The sequence below is a fragment of the Pan paniscus genome, chromosome 21 (genome assembly GCF_029289425.2).
Source record: "Pan paniscus chromosome 21, NHGRI_mPanPan1-v2.0_pri, whole genome shotgun sequence".
NCBI classification, from domain to species: domain Eukaryota; kingdom Metazoa; phylum Chordata; class Mammalia; order Primates; family Hominidae; genus Pan; species Pan paniscus.
The window spans coordinates 50,142,079-50,166,757 of record NC_073270.2 but is presented as its reverse complement, the minus strand read 5'-3'; the positions used below and the strand labels follow the sequence as shown (position 1 = coordinate 50,166,757).

The 24,679-nt window shown below is 49.3% G+C and overlaps 1 protein-coding gene across 9 annotated transcripts in view; it reads right to left on the bottom strand.

Annotated features, from left to right (window-relative positions):
• Nucleotides 1–524: 524 nt before the first annotated feature.
• HNF4A (hepatocyte nuclear factor 4 alpha) overlaps nt 525–24,679 on the bottom strand; it is a 79,446-nt gene continuing 55,291 nt past the window's right edge. For 3 of the 9 annotated variants that reach the window (XM_034947041.3, XM_057300800.1, XM_057300802.1), the window contains 7 exons: nt 21,550–21,656; nt 20,688–20,843; nt 16,835–16,922; nt 15,471–15,626; nt 10,854–11,090; nt 6,631–6,783; nt 525–5,595 (listed from right to left, as the gene is read on the bottom strand). In XM_034947041.3, coding sequence (XP_034802932.1) covers nt 5,453–5,595; nt 6,631–6,783; nt 10,854–11,090; nt 15,471–15,626; nt 16,835–16,922; nt 20,688–20,843; nt 21,550–21,656 — 1,040 coding nt within the window. In that variant the 3' untranslated portion in view covers nt 525–5,452. The remainder of the gene's footprint in view (nt 5,596–6,630; nt 6,784–10,853; nt 11,091–15,470; nt 15,627–16,834; nt 16,923–20,687; nt 20,844–21,549; nt 21,657–24,679) is intronic. The other 6 variants (XM_034947042.3, XM_057300801.1, XM_057300799.2 and 3 more) reach the window with 4 other exon arrangements.

The following is a 24,679-nucleotide window of genomic DNA, read 5'->3' as shown; positions in this document are numbered from 1 at the left end:
CTCACTGCAGCCTCCGCCTCCTGGGTTCAAGCAACTCTCCTGGCTCAGCCTCCCGAGTAGCTGGGATTACAGGTGTGCACCACTGTGCCCGGCTAATTTTTGTATTTTTAGTAGAGATGGGGTTTCACCATGTTGGCCAGGCTAGTCTTGAACTCCTAATCTCAGGTGATCCGCCCACCTTGGCCTCCCAAAGTGCTGGGATTACAGGGGTGAACCACCGTGCTCAGCCAAGAATTCCCATTTCTTAATCAGGCTACTTGGGTGGTGGAAGCATGGGCTCAGGTCTCGGCTGGGGTCTCTAGCTGTGTGACCTTGGACAAGTTTCTTCACCTTTCTGAACCTCAGTTTCATCATCTCTAAAATGGGAATTTTACTGTCTGTCACCTGAGCTGATGCTGTTTAGCAACTGAAGTAGAAACCAAACCTAAAGCTCCGGCTGCCTGCGCTGAGATTTGAGATTAACCAGGGCAAAGGGCTGATGAGGTGGAGGATCCAAGGGTAGAGGAATTTATGGCAGCCAAGGGTTTATGGTTTTGATATGGGTTTATTAAGCACAATTTAGGACTGAAATAGTCTCCTCTGGCCCCCACCCCCCCATGTCCCCGATGGCGGCAGCATGAACAAGGCCTCCGTTGCAACGTTATCGAAAACATTTCCTGGTGCTGACTAGTGGAGGGAAGGCACAGGGGAAGGCGGGAGCGGCCCTAGGGATCAGGTAGACAGCGAATGGGTGCTCTGAAGCCTGGAGAGTTTAATGGTTAACCTGTTGCTAAAAAGGGGCGCATGAAGAGTTCACTTGTACTCCTCATGTAATGGGAGCTCTCACAGTTACTGTGATCTCATTCCATTGAATCCTGACATCTGCCCTGGAGGGAGATATCATTCCCACTTTACAGATGAGGCTCGGAGTGGTGGAGTGACCTGCCCATGGTTACACTGATCAGCAAAACGTGTGCTTCCCAGACCAGAACTTTTGTCCCCTCCCTTAAGGAAGAGGTGAAAGGATCACCCTGCTCTACCCTCATCCCCAAGGAGGATGTCCCCATATGTAGGCATCCCATGGTCCAGCCATTGCCGAATGCTGTAGTGTGCTGGTGAATGTTAACAACGGGCTCTCCAGGAACAAAAGCCCTGATTTTAGAGTTTGCTAGTCCTTGTGGTGTAAACACTCCGGCAATAACCAATTTCAAGCTATCAGTGTGGCACTGGCAAACATGGAGTTGGGAAGAGAAGCTAACAGTCAGTTCTCACGAGCCAGCTCCAGCACAACCCCGAGTGAATGGAACGCTGTGGTCTGTGGTGGCTGAGACACAAGGCCACCCTCCTGTAATAGTTTAGCCTTGGAGAGAAGCCCAGTGGCTACAGATCTGGCTGGAGATTCTCAAGTGCATCTCTTGCTTTTATTCTTTTTACTTATTATTTATGTTTTGAGACAGGGTCTTGTTCTTTCATCCAGGCTGTAGTGCAGTGTTGCATTCATAGCTCACTGCATCCTCGAACTCCTGGGCTGAAGCAATCTTCCCACCTCAGCCTTCAGAGTAGCTGGTACTATAGGCACACACCACTATACCTGGCTAATTTTTAAATTTTTTTGTAGAGATGGGGTCTCCTTATATTGCTCTGGCTGGTCTCGAACTCCTGAGCTCAAGTGATCCTCCCGCCTCAGCCTCCCAAAGTGCTGGGATTACAGAGGTGAGCCACTGTGCACAGCCCTGTTCTAGAAAAAAAAAACAAAAAACAAAACAAAACAAAACAAAAAAACCACTTGCTTTTATGAAATGTCCCCACAGCTACTCATCTTCCATTGCTGGCAGATTGAGGTGACGCAGCAAAAGGCTCTGTCTTGAACCTTGGTGGAGGATGACAGACCCTTGGACCCTCTTGCCATTCTTCCAGATCTTGCCATTGCACTCTCCCCTCATCATTCCCCTCTTCAAGAAGGGGGATCAACTTTCACTCTCTCGATATACTAAGTACTTGGAATCAAGAGACCAGGGTTAGATGTCCACGTCTGCCTTCCAAGAGAAGTCACTTCCCCCAAGCCTCAGTCTCCTCATCTGGAAAGTGGGAGTAATCATGTCTAACTGCTTACCTCTTGATGTGAAGACTGAAAAATTATAATGGATACAAAAACATTCTGCACATCACAAAGAACTATAAAACTATTCTCATTCTTCCTTTAAAAAATTTTTTTTAACCCCCAAGTAGAACCAGAAGATTCAGTCTTATTTCTGATACCTGAAAGAAAAGATACTTATCCAAGGACTTAGAAAACATATGCGCCATTTATTTTGTTTTATAAACTTTTGTTAAAACACAGAAGAGTAAGAAATGTTTTTTGTTTCTTTGCCCCATCAGGCGGCAGTGATGGGGGCTCAGGGGTCAGCGCAGGACCTAATGACATTCACAGCCACAGAAAGATGTGGGTCGTTCTGATGGGACCCAGTCCGCTTTGATAATTGCTTGATGTAAATTTCACAATTCATCTTAATCAGGGCAGATCACAGAAAAATTTGGCAAAAGTAATTGGCTTGTTAATGACAAGAAATAGAAGAGCGTTCATTTCTGACCCTCTCCTCTCCTCTGTCCACTCTCAGGAGAGCCATGCGGATTTTTAGAAGCTCCTGAGACCTGCCTGAAGATCAGGGTGTCTTGGTGGGGAAATTGTGCCCACGCTTGTCCCCCCAGCAACCCTCTGTCAGTCCATCAGATTTTATGTTTTAGGACCACAACTCAAGTAGCCAAAAAAAAAAAAAGAGAGCGAGAGATTTTCTAATATCATGTCAGCTTAGAGTCAAAAAAGTAAACTTTGTTTTGTGTTTCTCACATTACAATAAAGTTATTAAGGTGGAATGGGTTTCTCCTCCAGAAAGGGGTAGATTCCCAGCAGAGAACTGACCCCCTGCTCCAAAAGATTGTTCCCATGAAGGGCCACTGTTGCCCACAGCACTCCATGGGACATTCTTATCTCAACCTTTCTCCCAAGACAGAGGTCTGAGCAACGCTGGAGGGAGGAGGTGGAGGAACACAGCGGGAATGACCACAATGCCCAGAAATGGTTCCAGCCTCCCTGCCTTACCGCAGACCAGGCTGAGCTGTCTGGCAGGGATTTCAGGGGCACTTGAGTGAGGTGGTGGGGTAAGGCTTGGGAGCTCTGAGCAGGGTGCAGTCTCCACTGGGATTGGGGGCTTGGCTGGGACTGCCGTAGGGATGTGGTGATTCCTCCCTGACACATTGCCCCAGTACTTCTCCACGCCTCTTTCTCATAAAAAACAATCACTAATGGTGGGATTTCTGGGCACTGGGGCACTGCCTCCAACCACTCAGAGGGGTCAGTGTTGAGCAGGGGGCAGGAGTCGGTCCAACAGTTTTCCTCCTACCTAATCACACCTCCAGCCCCATAACACATCCCTTTTGTTCACACTGGTCAGTGGCATTTTCCAGAATGTCCTCAAAGCCACTAAGATTCCACATGGATGACATGCTGGTCGCTCCATCCTGGGGTCTAATGCTTCCAGAATGCACCTTGAGTGACGGTCTCTGGAGCAGCCCTCAAACCCAGGCCTGCTTAGCCCTCCCCTGCCCCCACACTGTGCACACTGTCCCACCCCCATGCCAACAGGCCAGATGAGCCTGACTTCCAGGAAACAGACCCCTGCCACCCCTCCCCTAGACTTGGGGAGTGAAGAGAGAAAAGCTGTCAAGAGTCATGAATTCTCCTTAATATTTATCAGCAAACAGGATGCTCGACCCTAAGTGAATTTTAGTGCAGCCTCAGGCCAATCTTGGTCCTGGGAGTGGGCAGGGTTCCCAGAAGAACGAGTCTGGTTTCTGAGGCTGTAGAAGGGAGCCGGAAGCCCCTCAACTTGATCACGGTGAGAACACAGGGAGCCTTTGGAGAAGCTATTCAGCCACTGTAGTTAAGAGCTCCTGTTCTGATCCAGGGAGACCTGGGTTCAAGTCCTGACTCAGCCACTTCCTAGTTGTGTGAGTTTCAGAAAAAGAATCACTTCACCTCTTAGAACGCAATTTCAGCGTCTGTAACAATCTCTAGGTTAGGAGGGAGTGGGGCGGGTGAGGGCGGGGAGGGAGGAGGAGAATAAAAAACAAAAACAATCTCTAGGTTAATAGGGAGGAAGGGAGGATTAAATGAGATGATGCATGTCAGATGCCTTAAGACAGTGCCTGGGAGTAAGGAAGAGCTTGAGACAGGGCCTGGGAGATTCTTCCTCCTGGATGTCACTCTGATGTGAGGGTTTACCCATCTTGTCCTCTCCAGCCCCAAGCCTCATTACTCTCACCCGCATTATATCATCCACCCCACCTGACCTCCCAGCTTCCAGCCTCCCATCCTCTGCAGAACTGCTGTGTTCATTTTCTGGAAGCCCAGCTCCCTGCATACTCCTTGAAGCTGATCAGGACCTCAGCCTGGTGTTCCAGACCCTATGCTCTCCAGCAGGCCCTCTCTCTTTTCATCTTCCCTCTCCCACACCATTCTTCCTCAATTCTTGCTAGATTCTTACTACCACGAGGCCTTGGCTCAGGCTGTTCTTTGGAATGTCCCATCTCACCTGCTCTACCAGCCAGAATTCTACCCTTTCTCAAAGGCCTGGTGGATGGTCTGCCTCTTTCTGATGCTTTTCCTCTCCACTCCAAGTTCCTGTTGCAGTCGCCAACCTGGGTTTGTTTTCTTTGGTTGAAGGCCTTCAGGGATCCTCACCCAAGTACCCACCCAAGTCCCTGAAGAAGGAGGATGCGGTTGGGTTGGAGGAGAAAGGCGTCTTCCCTCACCACAGCCTTCTAGACCCTGCCTGGTGCCTGGTCCCAGTCAGTGCTTACAACATGTTCCCAGAATGACTGGGGGAATCGTTTCCAAGGCCTCCTTGGCCTCTGGAGAGGTGGTGTTGGAGAAGATGGGATGGCTGAGCAAGGTGACAGCAGAGAGAGGCAGCAGAGGTGGGGGCAGCAGCAGAAGGAGGAGCAAGGTGCCCCAAGTGCCACAATTGGACCCAGCCTCACAGGGCTCTGTCTGGACACAGGGCTCTGTCTGGACACCATGACCGGGGCTAGGAGAGAAGAAGCACCAGGCTAGGGAAGAAGGGAGCTGGGTTTAAGTAAGGCCTCAAGTCATCTCCAGACGGCTGTCCTTTGGGGTGAAGTCGGGGGTTGGACATGGATGAAGGTGAAGGTGAAGGCAGTGGCTCCAACATGAGAAAAGTTGTCCAAGGCAGTAGAGGTCTCCCCAAGTCAAAGTCTCGTTATCCAGAGCAGGGCGTCAAGGGTGGCAGTGGGATGTGGCCCTTAGGCCATGTTCTCGGGCCTTCATCCTTCCCATTCCTGCTCTGGGACTGGTCCTGGCATCACGTCTTCCTTTGCCGTGACCACGTGATCACCAGGTGCTCTCTTAGGGGGCTGGGGGGAGCCAGTGGAGCCCCCAAGCCCCAGCGGCTTGCTAGATAACTTCCTGCTTGGTGATGGTCGGCTGGGGGATGGCAGAGAGGGGCTTGACGATTGTGGCGACGGCTCCCGGCAGGAGCTTATAGGGCTCAGACCCTGAGCCACCTGGCGGTGAGGGCTGTGGGGTCTCAGGGGTGGCTGGAAGGACAAACAGACAGACAGGGGCTGCTCAAAATTCCAGCCTTTGTGGGAGTAAATGAAGAGCCCCAGGAAAGTTCTCCCCTCCCACCCTGCCCCACCTTGACTTAATTTCTTCCTCTATAGAATGAGAGAATTAATTAAACCAGATAATCCCTAAGGTCTTTTATTGCTCAACCTTCTGTGAGTCCCAGCTCATAAAGCCTAAGTTTTATGAGGTCTGGAAGGTCCTACCACCCATCTCCTCCATCATTTATTTGATATGCAGACTTGGACTGCTTCTCCCAAACCAAAGCCCAGGCCTGGCTGTCCCCAGCGGCAATGGGATGGGTGACAGGGATATTCTTTCCTGGGAGAAGGAGCAGCAGTTGATGAAACCCCGGGCCAGCTGGCTCAAAAAATACCATTTCTTGGATATTTAGGAGATGAGTAATAGAAACTAATTGGCCTCACTCTCATGGCAGGTTTGGAAAGCAAATTTGACCCAATCGGCCATCTTTGTTCAATGGAAAACTTTCCCTGAGAACAATGTCAGTAAAATATCATCTTATCTCAGTGGATCACTTCATCCCATTGATAATCTTATCCTTTGAAGAGCTTTGCCCAATGACAAGTTTATACTTTGGAGGTTTCAGAGGATGGTCTAGCCCAGCAGACATCCTGACCCAATGGGTAGTCTCATCTAATTGTCTAATGGATAGCCTTACCCAACTGAGCAGCCGTACTTCAATGACCACTTTTACCTAATGAACAATGTCAACTAATGGAATTCTCACCCAAGAACATCTTCACCCAATGGGTTACCTCATCCAGTGGATTGCCTCATCCCAACAATGGCTTCATTCAGTAAAGGCTGTCAGTCACCTTACTGAATAAACAGCCTCAACAAATGGACAATCTTGCCCTTTATTCCCTACCCTGGAACCCAGAAAACTGTTGCATTCTGGTTCTACCTTCTAGACTCCACCTTCTCCTGCCTCCTCTCTTAAGCCCCATCCTCACCCTTTGCAAGGTAAAACCCCAGAGTTTGCCCACCTGCCTGTCCCCTGGGTCGGGGCCACTCACACATCTGTCCGTTGCTGAGGTGAGTGGGCATTGTGTTGGCAACGATGACGTTGGTTCCCATGTGTTCCTGCATCAGGTGAGGGTGCAGGGGGTGGTGGGCATGGGGTGCATCGCTGGAGGACCCTGCAGGTAGAGAAGGTCGATCAGGATGGAGAGTCTGGGATGCAGACCTCAGGCCTTGGGACGCCATCTTCCCCAGGCGTGGCCAATCAACCAGCCCATCCAATATTGGCAGTGCCTGTTGGGTACCTATTCCTGGGTTAGTAAACTAGGGTGTACCATTCCCATCTATAGACTTCATGAGGGTGTTAAGAGGACCCCAAAAAACCAAGAGAACAAAAGTGAGTTGAAAGGAACAAGGTGCATATAAGGAAGCTCTGAGATCACGTAAATGTTCTAATGAGTAGTGTATTGGTCACATAGTAACATAATGGATGTAATCAATGGCTCTCAAAGCTCCTTGGAGTGCAAGTCCTTCAACCATTTGGTCCCGCCTCACCTTTCAGCCTCATCCCCCACATCTCTGCTGCAGCCAACTGACCTACTTATAGCATCTATGTGTCCCCTGTGTTTTCCTATCTCTATGCTTCTGCTCACGTTGTTGCTTCTGTCAGAGATGATTTTTCCACCCCAAACCCGTTCCATGTCCATAAGCCCAAATCCCAGCTCATATATTTCCTCTCTTTAGAAGCCTCTCCTGATTCTCCTTCCTTGGATTTCTCATAGTAATTTGTCTGTAACACAACTTTTAGGAACAACCACTTCTTCTGTCTATGAGCATTACAATTTCAGAGGTATTTTTCTTCTTTCTTTGAGGGCCTAGCAGATTGTCTGGAGCACAGTAACCGCTTCAAACATATGTCAGGGAGTAAAAATACCACATGGGATATGGTTTAATAATAGCCTATGGTGAGTAATATGACGATGATGGAATTTCAACGCTTGCAAGAGATCTCTACAGTACATCTATTTCAGTGATAAATAACAATTGTTGATAATTAACAATTATCACGTGCCAGGTACTGTTGTATAGCACTTTCCATGTTTCACATAATTTAATCCTCACAGCAATCCTATAGGATGGATACTATTATTAGCCCATTCTACAGATGAGACAACTGAGCCCAGAGAGCTCTTAATTATTTGGTAACAGACCACAGGCTCCTGATCCTGATCTCAATGACACCTGATTCATAATAACCCCATGTTCACAGGGTCAAAGTGAGAATGAAATGAGCTATCACATAACAGCGATTCCCAACTGGGGATGATTTTGGCCCATCAGGAGACATTTGACAATATCTGAAGACATTTTTGGTTGTCACCACTGGAGAAGTGCTACTGGCACCTTATGGGTACAGGACAGAGATGCAGCTGAACAATGTACAGGACAGCCCCGCACAACAAAGAATTGTCCAGTTCCAAGTATCAATAGTACCAATGCTGAGAAACCTCACCCTCGCCTCGTCATCTTCAGTCACTGAAACACCTCCAAAATCTCGAATTCAACATCCCCACTTTGACTTCACCTCATGTCCTTCCAGCTCCCGTAATCTAATACCATCGCTGCAAAAATTCTTCAGCCCTACTGAGACTGTCAATTCACTGACACTCTCTTTTCACTATCACGCCATCCTTTTGTTGTTGTTGTTGAGACAGAGCCTTGTTCTGTCGCCCACGCTGGAGTGCAATGTCATGATCTCAGCTCACTTCAACCTCCATCTCCCGGGTTCAAGTGATTGTCCTGCCTCAGCCTCCCGAGTAGCTGGGATTACAGGTGCATGCCACCATGTCTGGCTAATTTTTTTTGTATTTTTAGTAGAGATGGTGTTTTGCTGTGTTGCCAGGTTGGTCTTGAACTCCTAGCCTCAAGTGATCCACCCGCCTCGGCCTCCCAAAGTGCTAGGATTACAGGTGTGAGCCACCGTGCCCGGCCTCTATCTTTATTTCTCTTTGAGTGCAGCCCAGACTCCATGACCTATCATTCTAATCACTCCTTTGCAGTCATCCTAACTCCTTCATACTCCCCTTCATAGTCAAACCATTTCAAAGGGTTATCTACTCTATCTGCACCTTCCCACTCACTCTCTTTGGAGCACTCTCCAATCTGGTTTCCATTCTCCCAGCTCTCTGACACTGCTTTCAACACAATTGCCAAGAGCCTCCAGCTGTCAATCCAATGGACCCTTTCCTCTCTCTTCACCTCTCCTTTCCTCCCCACTTCTTTCCGTCTCTCTGTAGAGTTTAACACCATTAAACACTCTGTCCTTCAAACACGCTCTTCTCTTGGATTCTGGAATTGCCCTGGTTTTCTCCTACCCCTCTGGCCAGTCTTCTTCCCTTCCCTCCATGGCTCCATCTTCCCCCTGATTCCACAGAGCTGCCTTTAATCTTGTGCTTGAGCAACAGACTCATACATTCAACTGCCTCCTTGATAACTTGCATTTGTAATAGACATCTCATGCTTAATGAAAGTCCACAATGAGGCTGGGCATGGTGGCTCACACCTGTAATCCCAGCACTTTGAGAGGCCAAGTCGGAAGGATTGCTTAAGGCTAGGAGTTCAAGACCAGCCTGGGCAACATAGTGAGACCTTGTCTCTATAAAAAATAAGAATGAAAAATTAGCTGGGTGTGGTGGCACGCACCTGTAGTCCCAGCTACTTGAAAGGCTGGGGTAGGAGGATCTCTTGAGCCTGGAAGGTTGAGGCTACAGTGAACTATGATTGTGCCACTGCACTCCAGCCTGGGTGGCAGAGAGAGATCTCGTCTCAAAAAAAAAAAAAAAAAAAGGAAAAAAGAAAAGAGGGTCCACAATGGATCTCTGAGGTCACCCCTCACTACCACCCCCAGACCCAGTGTCTTGTTGTTTATTTTCTCCTCCTCGTCTCAGTAAATTACTCCATCGTCATTTCTGCTACTCAAAGCAAAAATGTAGACTTTGTCCTTGACTCTTCCTCTTTCTCTCACTCCCTACGTCTGATCAATCAGCAAATCCTGTGGGTGTGGGCTCTTCCTCCAAATAGATGATCAGGTTTATCTTCACTGCTCCATTGCCATGGTCCAAGCCTCCATCATCCATCACATGATTGGAGACAGTGACATTCTCAGGAATCTGCAATTCACTCTCTACCCAACAGAGTGGTTTGTTTGAAGCATTAGTCTGGGATGGGTGTGGCGGCTCACACCTGTCATTCCAGCACTTTGGGAGACGGAGGTGGGTGATCACTTGAGGTCAGGAGTTTGAGACCATCTTGGCCAATAGGGTGAAACCCTGTCTTTACTAAAAATATAAAAAAATGAGCAGGGCATGGTGGCGGGCGCCTGTAATCCCAGCTACTCAGGAGGCTGTGGCAGGAGAATTGCTTGAACTCGGGAGGTGGAGGTTGCAGTCAGCCAAGATTGTGCCACTGCACTCCAGCCTGGATGATTGAGGGAGACTTTGTCTCAAAGAATAAAAATACTTAGTCTGGTTTTCACTCTCCTTACAATAGTTGCAATGAGAATAAAATCCAAATTTCTGAAAAGGCTGACAAAGCCATATGTTTATGATTTGGTTTCTGCCCAATCTCCATCTTCACCTCCTACACGTCCTCCATCTCACAACCTTGCCCTTCTTTCTCAAACACAACACTCTCTCCTATCCGCGGCGCTTGAAGTAGTTTCTTCTTCTTGGAATATTCCTCTCTTGTCTTTTAAGCCTTCCATTTCCTTTCAGCCATTAGGGTCTTAGCACAAGAGTCACCACTTCAGAGAAGTCTCCTGTGGCCTCCCCTATCTAAAGAGGATTCCTTTTCAGTTAAACTCTATCATATTACCTGTTTATTTCAAAATCATAAAATGTGAGGCTTTATATACACATGCACGCACATACGGGCATATACACAGATATCCACGCATCCATACATACTCACACACACACAGCCTCCCCGAGGGCAAAGATCTTGTTCTTTGCTGAATTGCCAGCACTTAGAACAGTGACTGGCACGTGCTAGGCTCTCGGTGCCTGAACAAATAGACCATTGCCTTGTTCCCATTTTTCTGGTGAGGAAACTGAGGCACAGACAGGTTAAGCAACTTGCCCAAAGCCGCACAGTGGGGAAGCCAAGGAGCTGAGGGGTGAGCTCACTGTGTGAGGCCTGTCTCCTGGGGAGTCCCCGCTCCAACCCCGCCCCTCCTGGGCTTGGCACGGACCTCCCAGCAGCATTTCCTGCAACAGGTTGTCAATCTTGGCCATGCCGAAGAGCTTGATGAACTGGATCTGCTCGATCATCTGCCAGGTGATGCTCTGCAAGGTGGGCAGCAGCAGCAGCAGCTCTCCAAAGCGGCCGCGCGAGTCATACTGGCGGTCGTTGATGTAGTCCTCCAAGCTCACCTGCACCTGGGAACGCAGCCGCTTGATCTTCCCTGGATCGCTCAGCCCCTTGGCATCTACAATGGAAGAGGGTGGGCAAGGGAGGGCAGCAGGGTCCAGCTGGAGCATCTGGGGAGTCAAGACCCAGATGTCCCCTGACTTGTGTCACACAAGGAGTCTTCAGCAGTGTGGGCACAAGGATTCAGGGACCTCAACAACCAGGGTACGCCAGCATGAATTATGATTTCCTAGACACAGGCAGAAAAAGATTTCTGCCACATTTCCTAAGGCACTAAACCAGAAGAGAGGGGAATAGGAGATGGAGGGCGGGACTTGAGGAATGCATCCAATAAGCACCTAGCAACCGCCTCATCTTACACACGGGGAAACCCAGACACGGTGCAAAGATAGGACTTGTCCTGGGTCGCACAGCCAGTTGTTGGCAGAGCCACAATGGGAACTTGGGGTTTTGGGCCACAGTTGAGGTCCCCTCATCCAGACCTCAGCAGTTGCTGCTTCTACTGTGTTAGAATAGGCTCCCCTTCCCTGGTTCCTGCTTCCTATCACCTTAGGGACTCAGGTTAGGTTTCACCTCCTCCAGGAAGTCTGCCTTCTACCCTCCTATATCTGTATCCTGTGTCCCTCCTGTTTCCAAATCTCTGTGGCCCCTCCATCACTGCTGACCACACAGGATGTAATTGTTGTGCCATTCAACTGTGAGTTCGGCAGGGGCACGCGTATGTCTTATTTGCCATTTTTATTTTATTTTATTTTATTTTGAGACTGAGTCTCCCTCTGACCCCCAGCCTGGAGTGCAGTGGCGTGATCTCGGCTCACCGCAACCTCTGCCTCCTGGGTTCAAGCGATTCTCCTGCCTCAGCCTCCCGAGTAGCTGGGATTACAGGCACACACCACCACACCCAGCTAATTTTTGTATTTTAGTAGAGACGGGGTTTCACCATGCTGGTCAGGCTCGTCTCAAACTTCTGACCTCAAGTAATCTGCCTGCCTCAGCCTCCCAAAATGTTGGGATTACAGGCGTGAGCCACTGCACCCGGCCTTTGCCTTTTCAAACCCACCACCTAGCACCATGCATAGTCAATATTTATTGAATAGGGCCAGGCATGGTGGCTCATGCCTGTAAGCCCAGCACTGTCAGAGGCCGAGGCAGGTGGGAGGATCACTTGAGGTCAGGAGTTTGAGACCAGCCTGGCCAATATGGTGAAACCCCATCTCTACTGATAATACAAAAATTCACCTGGCGTGGTGACACATGCCTGTAATCCCAGCTACTCAGTAGGTGAGGCGGGAAAATCGCTTGAAACTGGGAGGCAGAGGTCGCAGCGAGCCGAGATGGTGCCACTGCACTCCAGCCTGGGTGACAGACTATATATATATATATTTAAAAATATATATATTTATATATAAATATATATTTATTGATAACTATATGTATATTTTTTGTTAGATGGCTGGATGAATGAATGAAAAAAAAATCAGTGAATAAATTCTAGATCCTTAGCCTAGAAAGGAACTTAAGCGGTCATACAATATTTAATCTCAACCTTCATGGAGGTAATGCATTTATTTCCTCTTTCATGGACAAAGGAAGTGGCAGAAAGAACATTCACCCACATTTCTAGTGGGCTGTCTCCACTGAATCATGCTTATTCATTAGTTCATTTAGGCCACACATGTTTATTGAGCACCTCCTGCATGCCAGGCCTTGAACTAGGTCCCCCACCCCTTCAAATTGCTGGAGGCTGCTGCCTCTGACTCAGCATCAGTGATCCTGCCCATTTTGCAGAACAATTCTGCCAGTCCAGCCTCGTGCTGAGCACTACAGAGGATACAGGCTGGGCCAGGCTGTGGAGGGAACTAGAACTAGAAATCTCACCCTCTGGGATGTGTGGGATAGCAGGTGGTAGGTAAGAATGTGGGCTTGAGAGAGAGAGAAATTGGGATTGACAGGTGGTCTGAAGTTCAAATCCAAGCTCTGCCATTTTCCGGTTGTGTGACCTTGGGCAAGTTAATCATGCCTCAGTTTCCTTATCTGTGAAATGGAGATAATAATAATTCCTACTTCATAGGTACCATGTTGGTAAGTAAGACAATCCACATAAAGTGTTTAAAAACAGCTCTTTAGGGAGCATTCGATACATGGGGCTCATCTTCCACTTCATCACTCTCTCTCTATATAATATATATCACTATATATGTATAAAATATATATCACTATATATAATATATATTATATATAATATATCACTATACACTATATATCACTATATATTATATATAATATATATTATATATCACTATATATTATATATAATACATATTATAGATCACTATATATTATATATAATACATATTATATATTATATATAATATATATTATATCACTATATATTATATATAATATATATTATATATCACTATATTAAATATAATATATATCACTATATTATATATAATTATATACTATATTATATATAATACATAATATATATTATATAATATATAAAATATATATATATTATATATACACACATATATGTATTTTTTTGAGATGAAGTTTTGCTCTTGTTGCCCAGGCTGGAGTGCAATGGCATGATCTTGGCTCACTGCAACCCCCGCCTCCTGGGTTCAAGCGATTCTCCTGCCTCAGCCTCTTGAGTAGCTGGGATTACAGGCACGGACCACCACACACAACTGATTTTTGTATTTTTAGTAGAGACGGGGTTTCACCATGTTGGCCAGGCTGGTCTTGAACTCCTGACGTCAAGTAATCTGCCTGCCTCAGTCTCCCAAAGTGCTGGGATTACAGGCGTGAGCCACCACACCCAGCCTTTTCGTTACTCTTATTACTAGAGGTAATCTATTTGCAGCGTGAAGGACAGTGCCTGGCACACAGTAGGTCCCCTCTAACATGTAAGCAGGGAAGGCAAGCAAGCCTCCGGAGTTCAGGCACCTTTGACGCTGGGAAACAAAAGCAAGTTTTTTACAAAGACTGATGACAAATGCATTCTGTATAAATGCAGGTGCAAAAGTCAGTGGACAGAATGGGGAGAGGAGAGCCAAGAGCCACAGGAGAGGGTAGGAATGCTTTTTCTTCATCCTGCAATGTGAAGGGTTGGGAGATACCGTCTACAGTTGATAGAACAAGAAAGGAAAGACAAAAGCACATAACTTGCAACAGAGACAGAAAAATAGCAATAAAAATATATTGGGAAAAATGGGGAAGAAAAGATGGGAATGGTGATGGAGAAAAGCAAAATCCTCTGCCATCCTAGGAGGAACATTATGATCCAAAATGGATGCATCAACAAATATAAGGCTTTGTCTTTCATTTAGAATTGTTGAAGAAACTGCCAGAGGAAACAATTAAAATAATCAGACATGCTTCTCTTGGGGAGTAGACTTAGAGCTGGAAAAGTAGGATGGGGAGAAGTATTTGCATTTTAAGTATGTGTAGACTTATTTATTTATTTTTTATTATTTTTTAGATGAGGTCTTGCTTTGTCACCCAGACTGGAGTGCAGTGGTGCAATCACATCTCACAGCAGCCTCTACCTCCTGGGCTCAAGAGATCCTCCCACCTTGGCCTCCCGAGTAGCTGGGACTGCAGGTGCTCACCTTGGCCTCCCGAGTAGCTGGGACTGCAGGTGCTCACCACTATCCCTGGCTAATTTTTTTTAGTTTCTATAGAGACGAGGTCTTGTTATGTTGGCCAGGCTGGCCTCGAACTCCTGGCCTGAAGTGATCCTCCTGCCTCTGCCTCCCAAAGTGCTGGGATTACAGATGTGAGCCACCACATCCGGTTCTAGATATTATTTTGATAAATTTTTTTGAGGAAAAGAAGCAAATATGAAAGAAAAGAGGAAGATGGGAAGTAAAGAGAAAGAAGGATGGAGGGAAGAGGTAAAAGAAGGGAAAGCCCAGGCCTTTGGAGTCAGGGTGCCCTGTCAAGTCATATCCCCCCTTTGTTTTTGTTTTTTTGAGATGGAGTCTCACTCTGTCACCCAGGCTGGAATGCAGTGGCGCGATCTTGGCTCACTGCAACCTCCGCCTCCCAGGTTCAAGCAATTCTCCTGCCTCAGCCTCCCGAATAGCTGGGATTACAGGCATGCACCACCATGCCTGGCTAATTTTTGTATTTTTAGTAGAGATGGGGTTTCGCCAGGTTAGCCAGGCTCATCTTGAACCCCTGACCTCAGGTGATCTGCCCGCCTCAGCTTCCCAAAGTGCTGGGATTACAGGTGTGAGCCACTGCGCCCAGCCATATCCTCTCTTCAAATCTTGACTTGCCTCATCTGTTAAATGAAAACGGCCTCTCCTGGCTGTCGTTAACATGAGATGAGGTTGTGAACTCAGTGTACATAACCCAATAGGAGAAGTCTGGCAGAGCGTTCTGGAGAGAGAGTCAGGGATGGCTTAGGAGGTGTTCACTGTACCTGGGTCAAAGAAGATGATGGCTTTGAGGTAGGCATACTCATTGTCATCGATCTGCAGCTCCTGGAAGGGCAGCACCAGCTCGTCAAGGATGCGTATGGACACCCGGCTCATCTCCGCCAGCTCCGGGCAGTGCCGAGGGACAATGTAGTCATTGCCTGGAAGGGTTGGGAGGGAGGGAGGATGGGAAGTCACCTTGGGTTGACCCCTCTCCTCTAGTTTTGGCTTTTAAGTTGGCAAGATATCTGGTGCCTGTGGGAGGAGGACCTGCAGGGATGGTCACTCCCATTTCACAGGTAAGGAAGCTGAGGCCCAGATTCAGAAGATAAGCTGCCTTGAGTCATCCGGCTGAGCTTGGAACTTGGCTTTCTAGGACCTCTTTCACATGACCCAAGCTCCATTTACCAACATGACTCACAAGATCGATGACATTCAAAGGCCACCTGATAGGCACCAAAGCATCAAGGTTAAAGGACCAGATTCTGGAACTGCACTGTCCTGCTTAAATGGCTCTGCCCCTGATAGCTGGTTATAGTTGGATAAGTTACTTAACCTCTCTGTGCCTCAGTTTTCTTATCTGTAAGATGAGGATTAATAATCGAGCTTCCCTCATAGCATTGTTGTATTAAAATAGGTAGTGTTTGCAAAGCAGTGAGCACAGTCCCTGGCACACAGTGTGTGCTGTACAAGCGTTTAAAATAATAAATATGCCATGAAGGCACAGGTGACACGGGCTGGGGCTTTGTGCCATTCTTAACCACCTCTTGCTCCTACTCCAGAAAGAACATCAGAATGCACAGGTAGGCCAGGCGCGGTGGCTCACACCTGTAATCCCAGCACTCTGGGAGACTGAGGCAGGTGGATCATTCGAGGCCAGGAGTTTGAGACCAGCCTGGTCAACATGGTGAAACCCTGTCTCTACTAAAAATACAAAAATTAGCTGGGTGTGGTAGTGCACGCCTGTGGTCCTAGCAACTCTGGAGGGTGAGGCAGGAGAATTGCTTGAACGTGGCGGGTGGAGGCTGAAGTGAGCCGAGATCACATCATTGCACTCCAGCCTGAGTGACAGAGCAAGACTCTGTCAAAAGAAAAAAGGATGCACAGGTAATTCCAGGGATAACCCTGACTGTGCTCTGACTTCAATGCTGGGAATTTGGTGCCTTGCATCCACATTTCCTTGCATCTGAGTGGGGTACCCAGTTGAAAACTGAGTCCTGGAGCCCTCCAATGCAAGCCTGAGGACAGGGCCACTCCTGACTAGCCTCCCTCACCCTTGCATGCCACCATATGAATCTCCTTGCCTGGGTGAGTGCCATGCTAGGCATGCCCTCCCTGGAGCCCTGGCCAGGGCAGGCAGCCGCCTCACCTAGGAGCAGCACGTCCTTGAACACCATGGATCGCTTGGTGGCTCCGAGCAGCAGGTGCTCGCCAGCATGGGCTCTGAGCAGGGCCACCTGAAAGAGAGAAGGAACAGTGTTTGCCATCTGTACCCTTGGGAGGGCTGCCCGTAGCCAACTCAGCGGCGCTGGGCAAGTCAGCTTAATGCTCCCCTCTGCCTCTACCTGCCTGAACCGTGACATGGGCATCATAAAACTACTACCCATAAAACTAGAAACCTGGAAGGGGAAAGAACATGTGCTCAGAGCTGAGAGACCTCGCGCTGACTCTGCCCTTGAACTGCTGTGTCTTTGGGCAAGAAACTGCTTCGTGCTGGGCCTCTTCTGTGTGCCTGATGAAACTGTAAGCAACATTCTGTGTGCTTTTTTTTTCTTTTTTGAGATTCTCAAAAAGGTCTATGATCCCAAAAAGTTCCAAAACTGTGGGTCCCAAATTCCCACCCATGGACCAGCTATGGAGAATTATGAAGCGTGCTTTGTAAAAATACAGATTCTATTTTTTTTTTTTTTTTTGAGACAGAGTCTCACTCTGTCACCCGGGCTGGAGTGCAGTGGCATGATCTCGGCTCACTGCAGCTTCCGCCTCCCAGGTTCAAGTGATTCTCGTGCCTCAGCCTCCAGAGTAGCTGAGACTACAGGCGTGCACCACCATGCCTGGCTAATTTTATTTTTAGTAGAGACGGTATTTCACCATATTGGCCAGGCTGATCTCGAACTCCTGACCTCAGGTGATCAGCCCAACTCAGCCTCCCAAAGTGCTGAGATTACAGGTGTGAACCACTGCGCCCAGCCTGAAAATACAGATTCTTAGGCCCTGAGATTCTGATCCTGATTCTGTATGTTTAGGGTGGCCCCAGGGATCTGTGTTTAAAAAGCTCCACAGTTGACTCTGAAGTGCAATTCTGTTTGGGAAATCACTGGTCTGGCAGATCCCTCCAGGGATCGACATTGCAGGACTCCAGGATTCTGAGAGGGCATTACAAGAACTTGGATGTGGATGTTAGGTCTCAGGGCTGGTCCTTCTCAGAGCAAATATATGAGCACTGGCCCCTGGCAGAGAATCAGCTTGATGAAACCCTTCTCTGCAGGGAGTACAAGGCAAGACTTCTAAGACTGGAGTCATAGGTAGAGGCCCAGCAAGCTCACAGAAGGACATAGCCAGCCCACTGAGAGCCATCTGCTTTAGTGCTTGCCTGAGGACCAAAGGATGGCTTGAAACAAAACAGCACCAGGCTGGTAGCCTCAAGGATCTCATCTTCTCATCTTCAAGGTTGGGTTAGGGATTTTGGAGGTTCCATAGCAAGCCAAACTAGAAGGTTAAAATGCCTTTGTTTGTTCATTAATTTGATTCTTCATTCTTTCAGTTATCAAATCCTAAATGCCTACTAAATGCCAGATACTTTTTAAGACAATGGAGGCACAATGTTTAAAAACGAGAGACAAGGTCTCTAATCTCATCGAACTAACATTTATAGGAGAGAGGATGAACAGATAGTAGAGAACAAATAAGTACACAGGACACAGGGTGATCACAGCATAAAGGAAAGAAGGAAGGAGAAAAGGTGGGAGGAAGGGAAGAAGGGAGGGAGGGGAGTGGAAAGGATGGTGAGAGCAATGGGGCAAGAATGGCTATGTTAGATGGGGAGGTCAGAGAAGGCCTCTAAGGAGGTGAAATTGTTGTTAGAGGAAAAAAGACATTTGCCTGAAGATATTTGGCACAAAATAAGCCTTCAATAAATATTTGAATGAATGAAGGAAGGAAGGAAAGGGGAAATGAATGAATGAATGAGCAAACATCTTGACTTCCTCTCTAGCTCTAGCTGCTCCTGGGCAGCCACTTGTCCTTGCCCCTTCTATTCCCCATGGATAGAAACTTGTGAGGAAAACAGAAAAAGAGGAAACTGCCTGGGAGGGAAAATCCACTTTCCATGACCAGTATGGAGGGAGGCCGAGGATGCTGATTGCCTCCTGCGCACCGGGCACCGTGCAAGTCTTTCATCAGTCACTCCAGTGGCCTTCACATTGCGAAGCAGAAGACCTGGATTTGAATCCCAGTTCTGTGGCTAACTTGCTCTGTGACTTCAGGCAAATTTCTGTCTCTCTCTAAGCCCCAATCTCTTTCTGCAGTTGTATCCAGGCCCAAGAAGCACACCAACTGGGAATCTAGTTTCTGGGGCAATGTCAACAAAATTGGGAAGCCCTTTGGAGGACAATGCCCCCGACTTTCCCAGGGATGCCCCACCTGCATTGGGCAAGCTGGGCTCCTCATACACCAGGAATGGGGAGCTGGGAACCCTTCTGATCCCAGGTTCAACCCCCTGATATGGCAGCTGTTCTGGGGGGTGGGCCGGGAGGTCGGGGTGGTGTGTTAATGATTGTCCTGTGTTATTGGCCACCCATCATTGCTCTCTGAGAATGCTCTGAGCCCCAGCCAGGGAGGTTTGGGTGGGAAATCGAGGTTAACAATTGCCCAGGTTGGGGGTATCTTGTTGCCCTGCTAAGCCCCTGGGAAGGAACGGGAGGGATTAAACATTAATGTAGAGACTCCAGCAGAGGGGACTGGGGCCAGAGCACAAGGAACAGGGGAGAGGGTAGGGGCGGATTGTCCAAGATCCTTGCCCTGTCGACTCTGCTAATGGAAGGAGGAACCATGGAAGAGGGCCCCGGGTCCAGCCCCTGTATGAGGCTGGGGACAAGCCAAACCAGCTTTTTCACAGTGTCTCAATGTGCAGTATTAATAGGTGTTCCAGGAGAATCTTGCCAAAGGAGTTTGAGAAGCCTTGGCCTCTGCAAAGTCAAACAACTGCCTGGACGAGACTTCTCAGAAGCTTTCACAGATTCACATGCATTGTCAGTGTCTTATGCAAAGGTGTGAAACAGGTAAGCGAATGCACCAGAGTCTGTCTCCAAAGCTGAGGAGGTGGCCCAGCCCAGCTCCTCTTCCCCAGACGGGTAACATCTCTTTGGAGGCCCAGGGGTACTCTGGGCAGGAGCTTCATAGGTGGCATCTCCGAAATTCATCTGTCCTCAGACACACGCCACCTTCCTTCAACCCTTTCTTCCCCCTAGGGACATTTCAGTATTCCAAAAAAATGTACGGTGGGAAATATGATGCTCAGCTCAATTGTTTTGGTGGGAAACACGATGCTGAGTTCAATTGTTTTGGTGGGAAACAAGGAAGAAACTAATGTTTAGGGAGACCAGCTCTGGTCTGGCCACTGTGCAGCTTGCCCCATCACCTGATTTTTGTACTTTTCAGACACCAATGTCCTCAATCCTCCCAACCACACTCTAAAGTGGATATTATCATTTCCACTTTACAGATAAGAGAACACTGAGGCTCAGAGAGAGGAACTCATTTGCCCAGGATTAGGCAGACAACCAGTCTTAGAGCCATAGCTTAAGCCAAAATCTCCTGATCCCTGTCCTAGGGTCCCTGTCAACATCCCCCTGGGAGAGCCTCAGGTACAATGGTCAGGAGCTTGGACTTTGGAGCTTCCTGCCAGGTTCTAATCCCAGCTATGCTGGATAGTAGCTATGTGACCTTGAGCAGGTTACTTAACCTCTCTGTGCCCCAATCTCCTCACCTATGAGATGGCAGTAATAATAGTACCTTAGTACCTACCTCATAGAGTTGTTGGAGGAGCTAACTGAGTTAATATTTGTAAGGTGATTTAAAGTTTCAGACACGTATGTGCACTACATATTTTGTTAAATAAAATAAAATCAAGCCAGTCCACTGCTATATCCCAGGTGGGCCAGCAGCCCCCTGGTTGCCCTGCCCACTGCCCACTACTGCCCACCATCCACGCCCATCCTCACCTGGTCGTCCAGGGGGAGCTCGCAGAAAGCCGGGATGTACTTGGCCCACTCAACGAGAACCAGCAGCTGCTCCTTCATGGACTCACACACATCTGCGATGCTGGCAATCTTCTTCGCCCGAATGTCGCCGTTGATCCCGGAGACAGGGGAGGTGATCTTCGAGAGATACAGGGAAGAAAATGTTGGAGATGTCCGGGCCCTCCTGCACTCTCTGTCCCCTGCACAGAGCCCCCTCCCTGGAATCAGATGTGGGGAGGGGGCTGGATAGTGGGTGCCCTCCAGCTCTGAAGGAAGCTCAGGGGAAAAACGGAGGGAGGGAGGAGGCAGGGATGAGGGAGAAGGGCTCCCTCTGGGCCTTCACCTGTTACCTGCCCCCTGCCCCCTCCTCTGTCAGCTTTAGAGCCCCAAGGAGTCTGTCAGCCTTAGAGGAGAAGCAGGGCAAAAAATCATCATCCTTTTCTGACAATGAGGCAACCATGGCTCAGAGAGGTGCTGTGACTTGCCCAAGGTCACTGAGCAAGGGAAGGGCTGGGCCCCACTTTGCCACCTCTCTCCACTGAGCCACTGCTCTGTTCTCTCGGAGCTGAGCTGATTGCAGGCCCTCAGTGAAGGTGAAGACTCTGCTTGGCCTGTGGGATGCAGGCAGTAGGATGAATTAGAAAGTGCCCCAGGGCGCCAGGTTCGATTTCTGCCCTTGCTGCAAACTGGGCCATGTGAAACCGGACTCAGTGTCCCTTCTGTAATATCTGAGGCCCCTCCCGTCAGCTGCTCCAGGGCCTGGCTGGGGAGAATGGAGGTGGAGGAGGTGAGCTCCTCTGTAGTGTGGGGGATCCCTGGGTGGGTGGCAGGATCACCCCGGTACCTGTCGGGACAGGACCTCCGCCTGCAGGAGCGCGTTGATGGAGGGCAGGCTGCTGTCCTCATAGCTTGACCTTCGAGTGCTGATCCGGTCCCGCTCATTTTGGACGGCTGTAAGGAGGCACAGAGAGGTGAGGAGGGAGAGCAGGGATGGAGTGGGGGGTGGGGGTGTCTGTGACTGATGAGGAGTGGGAGCAGGAGGTGGGGGGTGTCCAGAGAACAGGCCCACATCAGCATGTGGAATGAGGGGAGACGGCCTCTAACTCAGCTGGTGGAAGAACTTTCCACATATCACAACTGCCCCCAACACAATGGAGAGGCTATAGGAATGATCCACCCATCAGCAGGGGCGTGCAAGACAGTGAAGACTCAGCTATGGGCTTAAAATCGGTCTTGAGCATTGAGGAGGGGATCTGACTAGATTAAAGATGTTCAAGCTCTGGTCTACAAAAGGGTCCCTTTCTTTCCAAATGAAAGTGAGTAAAGCAAGCAAAACAAATTACTCTGGGTGACACGGAGATGGCCTGGGGATTCCTGAACAAGGGGAGCTGGGGGCTCCAACTGCCTTGATGGTTTTGTCCATCAGCAGGAGCTGCATGTACTCCAGACTAACCTCAGCATCAGCAAGGCCAGGCGCTGTCTCCCTCCCTCCCACTGCTGCTCTGTTCCAGGCACTGAGGGATCTGGAGCCTACGCCCACCGGGGCCCCAGGCTCCACTGCCCGCTCCCATCTGGGTCAGTCCTGGCCTGAGATAGAAGATGATCCTTCCACCATCCCGAGAGTGGATGGGATAGCCCTTGGAGTCCAAGAGGCCTCACTGTGGAATGAGGCTTGGCTGATTGGGAAAGGAGGGAGGATGAAGCTGCACCAGACCCGGCTTCCTGTCTGGAACCTGCCACTCTGTGTGCTGGTGGCAATCGCAGCCTCTCTCTGGGGCTCAGTTTCCCTACCCGTAGGCATTTCCCTGCCAGCCGGCTCCCTGCACTCTTTCTCGTCTCAGGGACTGGCATCAAGCCTGGCCACTTTCCTTGGCTTCCCCTCACACCCCAGTGCTGTCGTGATCCTGACAAACAGACCCACTGCTCCCTCCCTGCTCCCAGGCCCGCTGTCTCTCCTGGATTAGATCAGCCTCCTCCTGGGCTCCGCTTCTGCCTTGCGCCTGCAGTCTGTGTTCCTCTCAGAGACAGAGGGATCCGTTCAAGTCATGTCCCCTGCTGCTCAAAACCAGTGCCTTCCAACCTCACAAGTCCCCAGGGCCCTTCCTCTCCTCTCGGATCGCACCTTTTACCGGCTTCCCCCTACACGCTCTGTCTGCGAAAACCCGCCTCCCCACCTGGACGCATCCGCACGCTTGTAGGCTGCTGTGGTCACTGCCTGGGGTTCCCTTTCCTGCACAGCGCAGCAGCATCTTCATTTCACTCCTGCCTCTGCACAAATGTCGCCTTTCAGACACCCTCTCCGGCCACCCTGTGTAACACAACATGACCCCCACCCTGGCCCTGCCCCCCATGCTTTATTTTTCTTCAAGGCACTTATTGTAGAATTATTTGTTACTTCCTTTACTATCTGTCTCTCTCTGAGAAGGAAAGCTTCAGAAGGCCAAAACTCCATCCTTCTAGTTCACTGCTGTAGTCCCAGCCACCAGAACAGAGCCTGGTTCACAGTAGGTACTCAATAAATATTTGTGCAGTGAGAGAACGAAGGCATTGGAGGAGACAAGCTCTAATTCTTTTTCTTTTTTTTTTTCGAGATGGGGTCTCATTTTGTTGCCCAGGCTGGACTGCAGTGCAGCCTCAACCTCCTGGGCTCAAGCGATCCTCCTGCCTCAGCCTCCCTAATAGCTGGGATTATAGGCATGTGCCACCACATCTGGCTAAATTTTTTTTTTTTTTTGAGAGACGGGGTCTCATTAGGTTGCCCAGGCTGGTCTCGAAAACCTGGCTTTAAGTGATCCACTCAGCCTCACAAAATGCTGGGATTACAGGTGCGAGGCACCACACCTGGTCATAAACGCTAATTCTTATAAGAACCCTATTTCTCCAGGGAACATTGACACCCCAGCTATTCAACTTTCTCTTGATGTTGACACATTGTTAAAATCAGAGAATAAAAGTCAAATCCTTTGCACTTGAGCCCGGGAGTCAGTGGATAGAACAGAAGTCCAGAGGCAAGCAACCTCCTCTCAGACCACCACGTGGACGGGGCCAGCTCAGAGCACGGCTTCTCTGACCAGGCCGTCCGCCCCACCCGCCCACACCCCTCCCACGGCAGCCTCCCGCCAGCACCCGCACCCACCCATCAGGGCGCCGAGTGGCCGGCGGGCGGAATGAAAGGGCTGCTGTCAGCAGCTGCGGATAGGGCTCCTCAAGGTTAGGCGGGCGTTATCAGTGCCCGGCGCGAGCTCAGTCACGGAATGATGTTTTCCAAATGTTTGCTCAGTATTAGCAGGGTCGGGGACCTAATGTAACTTCTATTGAATATTAACCGACCTGGGCAGAGGCGGAGAGGTGATGAGCCTGTCTTCCCAGGGAACTCCTGGGTAGGGGGCTGTGGGGAGTAGGGCAGGGGCTTCCGAGGAAGGTCCCATCAGATGGCCCCTGGCCCATCACCTACGCTCACCTCCTGCAACTCTGGGTCCGCTTTCTGGGCTGGGTTTTTGATGCCAAGAGCTGGATATTTGTCCGGATATTTGACAGCTTAGGCCAAAGCAGGTGTCTGTCTCCCTGGCTTTGGGTTACAGGAAAGAATTCTTGACCCACTGTGTGTGTTGGCCCATTGACCCCCAGGGTTCTCCCTGGATTCTTTGTCCTTCCAGGGAGCCCCTTCCAGCCACGGTGGACTATCCTGTGGCAGAGACTTATAGGCCCATGAGACCTGAAGCCCCTCTCTGTGGTCGAGAGAAAGTTTCAGCCATCTAGATCAAGAAACGTGCCTCCCAAGCTGATCACTGCAAGTTTCACTCCAGGGAGCTTGGTGTCTGCTCAGCTCTGGGGAGCCTGAGTTCTAGACCTGACTCCACCCCGACCCGTCACATCACCTCTCTAGCCTCAGTGTCCTCTTCTGTAAAGTGGGGAGCAGGTAGATTTGATGACCTCTTATAGACTCAGCTGGTCTTGAAATCCTACCTTTCCAG